Genomic DNA, 8,921 nt, shown 5'->3' with positions numbered 1-8,921 from the left:
GGCCGTGCCGCCGCGCCCGCTCCTAGACCCGCCCCCAGCTCCCTTCCCGCCGCCACCAACCGCGTACCGGACTCCTCGTCCTTCTTGTCAAACTTCTTAATCATGTCGCCGCCGGTCACCCCCCTCCCTCCGAGGTGCACCGCCGCGGGAACTTCCGCCGGAAGGACCACCTCTCCGCCTCAATCTCTGCCGTCTCATTTGGCCGTGGGCTGCTACTCAATCCCCCTCGCCATTAGGGCGCCTCCTGTGTCCCTAAGCCACGCCCCCTCCCCCGCTGCTGAGGGGGCGGGTCTGAACCAGGAGGGGGTGAGGGTGTGTCTTAAAGGAGCCGCGCCGCCATTTTGTGAGGGGATGCTTAGCCTTCACTGACTGACAGGCAGACAAACCATCTGGTCTCCTTGGCAAAAAAAAAAATACACGTTTCAGCCACCAGCTCCCCTCAGAAGGGGGAGGCGAAGCACTTTTGCCCAAACACTGTGGTATTTCGGCAGTAATGGTCTCACTGCTGTGCCCTGAGGAGGCCACTGCTCCCCTCCTCCCTGACCCTTCTAAAAATAATAAAGCTAAAAGGAACTGTTGTAAGTTTTAAATGCCTCAACAAGGTCTTTCTGAAAGATGGGGCGCAAACAGCCTCCTTCACGGTGATGAGACAACCCCCCCAGGAAAAAAAAACAGAGATGATACGGATCCCTCATTGTGGCACCATTCCCCACAGCAATGGCTGACCCATGAGGTAATGGAGGGGTTTATTGGGTGGTGGGTGCTGCTGAGCCACTTGGTGGTTGCTGCCTGTGCTGGAAGCCGTCGCTGATGGGCACGGGGATGATGCGGTGGGTCTGGAGAAGGACGGAGAGGGACAAGGGCTCCGGCGGGCAGGTCACCATCTTGCCTTGTGGCTGGGCTGGCAGCGGGCCTGTAAGGAAGCACAGGTGTTTCCTCAGCGAGGCAGGCCCGACATAGCCACACTTCATGTCAGAGCAGTCTCGGATGTGTTATTTGAGCACATTTTGGGGTCAGCTGCAAAACTGGCTCCTGCCTACCTCAAGCCCTGGGGTGTGAGGGCTCCCCTGGCTTTCGCCTGTCCCTTCTCACGCTTGCTGTATTGCTTTGCAAGTGGAAGGTGTTCAGATCAAAAGATGGTGATCTTTTGGGGTGAGAGATGGAGATACAGAGTGCTCGGCAGGTGTTATTAGTGAGTATCATCATAGGTACTTTTTGGAGTATTTCAAACTCAAAAATTCCCTGGAGAGGAGTGAGCCAACCCCCATGCTCCAGGTCCTCCCAGGTAACCAGAGTGGGGAATTTCTGTTGCATCTCAGATTAGCACCACTTGTGAGCCAAATGTTTTCCTCTCCCTCCAAAATCCCTGTGGCTGCAGCTGAAGCCTTGGAAGGGCTGATCCTGGCAGCACGCTGCTGCCAGTATACAATATCCAGCACCTGCTTGCGTATTTTGAGTGGCTGCATTTGTCTGTGTCTTCTCCTGTCATCCCTAGTACATGCTTCCCTAAGACATGCTTTTCTTTAGGAGAATCTCGTCAATAAGGCTTTTCTTTGTGCTCCACCTGATACCCTGAGGACAACTTCATTAACTTTCTACATTCAGATAGAAGAAGCCGTCATGTCCCTTTTCTCAACGCTCCCACAGACCCTGATTTTCAACAGAGAATCTTCTGCTTTCAGTTGCTTTCAGAGATGATTTCTTTGGCTAGGGGTCCACCTTAGTATAAAGTGAGAAGCTCAGCTCTTGTCAGAAATACTGAGGGATCAGGTCTTGGGATTGAAGATGGAAATGCCAAGCATGGAGCTTGGCATTTACAAAGAGGAGAAGTGGAGAGTCCCGTGTAAAGGGAAGAACTGTCCTGAAGAACGGGTGGGATAGGGGGGCTCCGATAACTGCAACATTAAGGTCTGGATACTAAATTAGTTTGATATAAGTTAGGGGAAGAGGCTGAAAGGAGGCAGAAACACTGAAGTGGAGGGTGGAAGAAAAGGAGAAAGAAAAGCCACCAAGTGTAGAACTGGTTGCCCCAGTAAAGTATTCAAGGCGGTATGCCACGCTTTACCTCACCTGTGATGTGCTGATGTCTTGTCATCTGGGAAGCACTGGCCCATGTGCCCATAAAAGTTTAGCTTAATCATCTTAAAAATTTTAGACTGAACATTAGGAAAGAATTTTTCACAGAAAGAGTGGTTGGGCATTGGAATAGGCTGCCCAGGGAGGTGGTTGAGTCACCATCCCTGGATGTGTTTAAGAGCCATGTAGATGTGGTGTTGGGGGATATGGTGTAGGGGAGAACTTTGTAGAGCAGGGTAGATGGTTGGACTCGATGATCCCAAGGGTCTCTTCCAACCTAGACAATTCTATGATTCTAAAATAGATGTTAAGCTGACATAGCTTCTTTACACGTAGAAAGCTTTAACTATTACATGGAAGTTTTAAATGGTCACCAGTGCTATAAGGAATGATACGTGTGGGTCCCTGCTAGAGAATTGCTGTATAGGTTTGGGATGACTACAGCTGCCAGAGCAGCTTTTATTCAGGGAGCTGAAATGTGTCTTCGCTCACCACCATCAAATCTTTACTGATTGCAGCTTTGCCACAGATGGATGGAGAATGACTGTTGGACTTTTATAGATATTCTAAAGAGAGTGGCTTGTAGGAGTCTGGAAAAGGAGAATCTTTTCTTATTATGCATTGTTACCTGTGGACTGGAGGGTCCAAACACTGTATATCACCATCCTCACACTTTCTGGTCCTCCTCCTACAGCTACCCAAGGATCTAGACATTGGTTTCCATTTGCTTCTGACTTAAAAGCTTTGCAGTAGGTGATGGCTGGGTGCTGGATTTGTTCAACCCATCCTTCTCTCCCCTTCTCAAGGAACAGTAACTTCCCACCGGGTTTAGGGAGGACGTGGTTGCAGAGTTGTGGATATTGCCTTTCTATTTGCTTCCTGGCAAAGCTTTTTGAGAACTGTCCTTCAGCCTCAAAATCACTGTCTTTGGAGAACCTAGGGTGTGCAATGAAAAGAAGACTCAGGAAAGCAGCCTGAGGTTCCGGGGATAGCTTTGTTTTACTTGATTCTTTTTTTACTTCTCAATACTAAAAAGTGGTAGATCATACTAATAACAAAATGATCAACCCTTTTCATTTGTCAGGCAGGATAAGGCAAGTGGGTATTGCATGACCTTGGGCCTAGCATGTCCTGTTCCTCGATGGGCCGGGGCTAAGGCAGACTTACCAGTGTGTGTTGCAACCCCAAGTGCTGAAATTACTCCATAACTGTTGATTTAGGGTCTAGTAGAGCCCTTTAAGTGCCCTTCTCCAGCTATTAAGTGCCCTAGTCCAGCTATTAAGTGCCCTAGTCCAGCTATTACTCTGCTAGGAGGTTTATTCTTGGGCTCAAGGATCTGTTCTGTGCTGGGAGAGTCTCCCACCACAGCCCAGCAGAGCACCATTTTAAAACCAGGAATAGGAGGCAGGGTGGCCTAGGAGAATGGACAGCTAAGGTGGATGAGAAGCCATGGAAATACACGGGCTAAAACATATATGCAGGATTGTTCTTTCTTATCAATCAAAACTATTTGAGATCTTAATCACCACTGAAAAACACTCAAAAGTTCCTACACTCAGAAATAGAAGAACTTCCTACACTCAGAAGTAGGAGAACTGCCCTCCCATACCAACCTCGAGTTTTTTGCTGAGGGGATAACCTGGAGAGATGCCTGTCTCCAGCAGAAGCATTCAGAATATAAGAAGAATCACCCTCACTCCAGCAGTCAGCCAGTTTAGTGATTTCCACAGCTGGACTGTTGTGTTTAATAGGCATTAACTTCTTGTGGAGTTGTTTAGATCGTGTTTGAACCAGCTTATATTTATCTGTGACAGCTGTTCTTCAGAGGAAGCCACATCAGGGCTTAGGTACTGCCTCTGCTCCAGCCTTCCTACTGGAGTGAGTAATATGTTATCTTGAAAGAACATGCGTTAAACCTTCCGTTACAGTGGTGAAACGATGTCCCATGGCTGGCAGATCAGCAAGGTTTCATCCTGGGACCTCCAGACGTCAGTATAGGTGTCACCTGAGCTAGAGAAAAAATGCCCCAAGGCCTGCTCTGCTAGTCCATTTGCTTTTGAAGGATCTAATTCCAGGGCATTTATTTTTTTTTCCAGTTTTTGATGGTATTTTTGTTCTTATGCAGACTTGATGGCAACAGCAACTTTAATGAGAAGGAGTAATGTGAAAATATAACCCACCCCTTGTTTGATCACACTGGGGAAGGACCAATCCCTTAAACATGTAGTCTTTCGCCCATAGAAAAGATCTCTAAAATGAAAGCTCAGTGCTTGGTATGTGTCAGCCCCGTACCTGCCTGGCACCAGACAAACTGCCTCTGCACTGAGTGCTGTGTCCTAAAAGGTGACCAATTAATATCAACAATGACATTCAAGATGCTGCCACTTCCGAGTTGAAACATCAGAAATAGCTTCGCAGAGCTGGGCTGTTAATCCACCAGTGTTGCCAGCATGTTTGCTAGCAGAGGAAATGATGCTGCCTTTACTTACCACGTTGGGAATGTCAGGCTGCTCTTTCTCATGTCGTGAGGAAAATCTTTTCACGCTTGCCACCTCGTGGGATAAAATGAATACAAGGCGATTCATTAGCAAACATGGTAACCAAAGCCTGTACCCTGCTAAATACAGCAGCACTGATCTCTGCAGCTGCTGTAGATGATAGAGCAGACTGAGATGATAAAACATGAAGTCATGATTCCATTTATCCTAGAATCATAGAATGGCTTAGGTTGGAAAGGACCTTGAAGATCATCGAGTTCCAACCCCCCTGCCATGGGCAGGGACACCTCCCACCAGCCCAGGTTGCCCAAGGCCACCTCCAGCCTGGCCTTGAACACCTCCAGGGATGGGGCCTCAACAACCTCTCTGGGCAACCTGTTCCAATGCCTTACCACCCTCAGAGTGAAAAACTTCTTCCTAATGTTTAATCTAAACCTGCCCTCTTGCAGTTTAAAGCCATTCCCCCTCATCCAATCGCTACATGCCCTGGTAAAAAGTCCTTTCTTTTCAAAGTTGGACTTGTCTTAGTATTGTAGTAACTCAGTCATGAAAGAGATCTTAATTTCATCAGTTTCCTGGCTTGTCCTGCTTATAATGCTGTCACCTTACTTTTACATGGGATTTTTCACAATCAAGGACATTATAAAGACTCTTGTATGGTAATGTGCAGAAATTTATACTTAGTCATGGTTCTTTCATGGGCCATCGAGCTGCAGCCAATTTTGAGCTAGGAGGTTTAATAGTACACAGGGTAATTTTGGGCAAGACACAAAGAACGGAGTGGCCATTTCTGAAATGTTCTACTCAACTACTCAAGTGGGAACAAGACTAACTTCTGAAAATATTATTTTTTCCTTAAGAATTCTCAGAGAATAAGTTAAGATAAATTTGGTTGCTTTCCAACTAAAAAAAAAAACAAATAGACTGGAGTGATGGATGAATTAATTCAGTGTCTTTTTCCCTAGAATTGCAAAATGCATGAGAAGAAACCAATCTAAAAAAATGTCATTAATATCACAGAGTTACTTCAAGTATCTGTTTTTCCTTTCCCATACTTTATCTTTAGTATTTTTGGCTGTCCTAGACATCTCCGGTCTAGAGAACTGTCTTGCATTATATTTATAAATTGTGAAAAATGATTGGCAGTGTTGCAGAATAAACAGTATTGGTAAGAATCTCAAACACTATTTTATATAACTACTTGAGTGATTTAGAAACTTCTTTCCCACCGAGAGCTGCTGTACACTTTACACTTATTTTTCTAAATGGGAGACATTTGTTACATTCAAAAACCCAGTGGCTTTTAAGAATTTAAGCCCCTTACGCTGTTTAGAAGTTTATGAAACCTCGGTAAAGAGCATACATCATCAAACTTTTGATCTGTACGAGGAATGTGGAGCTGACATTTCACTAAACTCTTTTTCTTCCATGTTGCAGCTGTTCTCCAGATCAGCGCAAGTTCAAGGCAAGATCAAGCTGAGAAAGCTGGGGATGTGTTACCTTCCTGGTCACAGGATTGAACCATGGCTGTGGGTAAGCCATGGCGGAGGCGCTGCTACTGCCTACGTGGGGCCACCAGCATTCTCTTCCTCGTCTGTCTCTGTGACATCCGCACATTCAGTGAGACATCCACTCACAACATCAATCAAAATTCACAAAGACAGAGTCTTAGTGCTAATGTGACACTATTTGAAATGTATGTAAGTGCAGGTGGAGGTCAAAAGATGTGGATGGCTGTCAATTGTACTCCCTTTGACAGCAGGGCAGAATTAATCTTCCTGAATGCTTGGTGTCTCCAGAGTTTGGCATCCTGTTCGGACTTCATTTTCAATGGAAAGAAGAATGTGGTTTCAAAGGGTAATTTATCTGAGACAACTGTTTTGGGACAGGTTCACTCAGAAAATCGCAGATTATCTGCTGACTAGGTCTGAGATGTCTGCAAAGGGCTTAAAGGCTGCCGTGCTCCCCCTGCTCTCAAAAATTCAGGTCACAAAGTACCCTGTGACAGAAAGCAAAAAAGGGTCTGTAACAGGACCAGGGAAAAAAGCATTTATGTATGCTTGCTAAATAAAGGATTTTAAGCGTTGTGCAGAACCTCAAATTGAATTACATGCAGCCGCAGCAAAGGAAGAAATCAGTCTGAGGAATGCTCACAGAATCACAGAATGGTCAGGGTTGGAAGGGACCTCTGGAGGGCAGGGGCACCTACAGCAGGTTGCACAGGATGGCGTCCAGGCGGGTCCATTTAATAGTTTTTATTTAAAATAAAGTCACAGTATTTCAAATCCTAGCCAAAATGTTCTCAACATTTATTTTTTAAAAATTTTATTTTCCTTATGCCGTGATTAAGCAATTGGTAACACTGGAGCTGTTTACTGCTCCATTATCAGCAACACAAATATAATCTGCATTAAGTGTAAACCAGTAATTCGCATTAAGTGTAAACCAGTATTTTGGGGGTTGGACTAGATGATCTCCAGAGGTCCTTTCCAACCCTAACCATTCTGTGATTCTGTGATTCTTTGGCTAACATTAGTATTGCGTTCTTACTCCCTTTGCTGGATGGGAAGGGCAAACTACACCTGATCTGGCATGGGGCCAGCTGATACATGAGGAATCCATCATCATTTTTTGAACCAGCTTCAATCAACAAATGGAATTTATATTGGGTCAGTGCTTTGTGTCATATAGTTGTAGTAGGGTTTCATTCAGTTCAAAAGCTTTGAAGCAAGATTTATTTATCATTAAACCACAGTTTCGGAAACTGTATGTTTCTTTGTCTGTGAAAGCATATTAGAGCTGCTCAGAACAAATTATCAAAGCTTAAGATACAAGTCACTCTGGGTAGTATTCTCTGTGTTGGCCTTAAAAACCCCAAATTCTGCTATGTGCATCAGCACAGTATTACCCTGATAGGCAAGAAGGCAATATAATACTACTGCATAACATTGCCTCAGCACCCTCTTGCCCTGTTACTGTGCATAAAGGAACAGCAGTTATGTATAAGTGCTTCCACAAAGCAGCTACTGACTTTGTGGGGTTTTTTTTTTGCCAAGTTTTCTGCATAGATTGTGATGGCAGAACTGTGGGATTTTGCTAGTTAAAAACAACCACCGAAAGATGAGAAAGGCTGTGCTAACAGCCTTTGGTTTTGTTCATATTGTCGCACCCGTTCTCACCTCTATCCTATCTGGCCTTGTGAATATTCAAAGTGGATGTTAGAGGGTCAGATTTTAGCACGGTGAACTTACAAAAAGGAAAGTCACCCATAGGAAGATATGACTGCAACTTCGACACACCTTCTGGCTATTTTACTGCAGGGGCAGGGGGGCTGCTGTCTGTACCAAATAACTTCAAATCCAGAGCAGAGACACTGAGACACTTTTGGGAGCTGTATTTAGGCACCTCTCTACATCTTTAGACACTTCGGTGCTTTTGAAAACTGTCCCTAGAGTCCTCATGTCCTGGGAATTTAGCATTTGTTGTTAATATGATCAACTATTACTCCTTGAAGCTCATATTCTGATTGTTTCACACAAATATATGCTGTCCAGCATGTTGCTTTCCCCTATCCCGGTTCCCAAACCTTCTCCCTCTCCCTTCACCATCACCACCAACAAGCAATATTGTATCTGTCATGAGAAGACCCCAGTCTTCACCCAACCTCACCCCACATTCTGCCTTCAGATGTTGCTGCTTCTGACTTCTCTCCATAGCCAACATCTCTTTTTCTTTCCAACCCCATGGCTAAATTCTCTTTTAGTCCCTTGCCCTCTTCTGCTTAGACTGCTGTACCATCACAGCCTTCCAGGAATACTCATTGCAAATACCCCTAGAAAAGTCATCTCCCTTGTCCTCCAGCGTACTCAAGTGAACGTCCCCTTCCACCACCTTCAACTGTCTTCCTACATGCTCTTACATCAAAAATACATTTCTCACCTCCACCGCGTTTTTCTTTTGTAATGAGGCATATTATCCATCAGTCCCCTCAGATAAGTGTCTCACCAGTCGCTCTGATGCCTTCTTCATGGGGTCTCTGTGTGCTGTAAGACGCTTGCCGAGCTCACCTGCTGGGCTGTCGACTTAATGGGGTTCTGCTTGATTTGTTCTGAAAAATAAATAAATGCAATTTTGCTGGTCCTCTTTTCCAAAAATCTGTTTGGTTTTTATACCACCCACCTGGCTACCTAGAAACCCTCTACCAGGCAACAGTTATCTTACCAGTAAAGCGATGTTTACTATCAAAGCCTTCTGGCACAGCCAAATGCTCCCGATGAGCTTGATTTACACAATAAAACACATCCTTTCCCCTCAAATACTGAATTAAAAATGCAACTTGAGTTGTCA

At 45.1% G+C, this 8,921-nt stretch overlaps 1 protein-coding gene across 1 annotated transcript in view; it reads right to left on the bottom strand.

Annotated features, from left to right (window-relative positions):
* Window positions 1-132, bottom strand: part of COPG2 (coatomer protein complex, subunit gamma 2) — a 21,961-nt gene extending 21,829 nt beyond the window's left edge. The window contains exon 1 of the mRNA XM_009882980.1: window positions 68-132. Within this exon, the coding sequence (XP_009881282.1) occupies window positions 68-104 (37 nt within the window). The 5' untranslated portion in view covers window positions 105-132. The remainder of the gene's footprint in view (window positions 1-67) is intronic.
* Between the last annotated feature and the right edge of the window lie 8,789 nt (window positions 133-8,921).

The sequence above is a fragment of the Charadrius vociferus genome, unplaced genomic scaffold, assembly GCF_000708025.1.
Source record: "Charadrius vociferus isolate BGI_N301 unplaced genomic scaffold, ASM70802v2 scaffold32, whole genome shotgun sequence".
Lineage (NCBI taxonomy): Eukaryota > Metazoa > Chordata > Aves > Charadriiformes > Charadriidae > Charadrius > Charadrius vociferus.
Note: the sequence above shows the minus strand (reverse complement) of the source record. Positions and strands in the feature narration are given on the sequence as shown.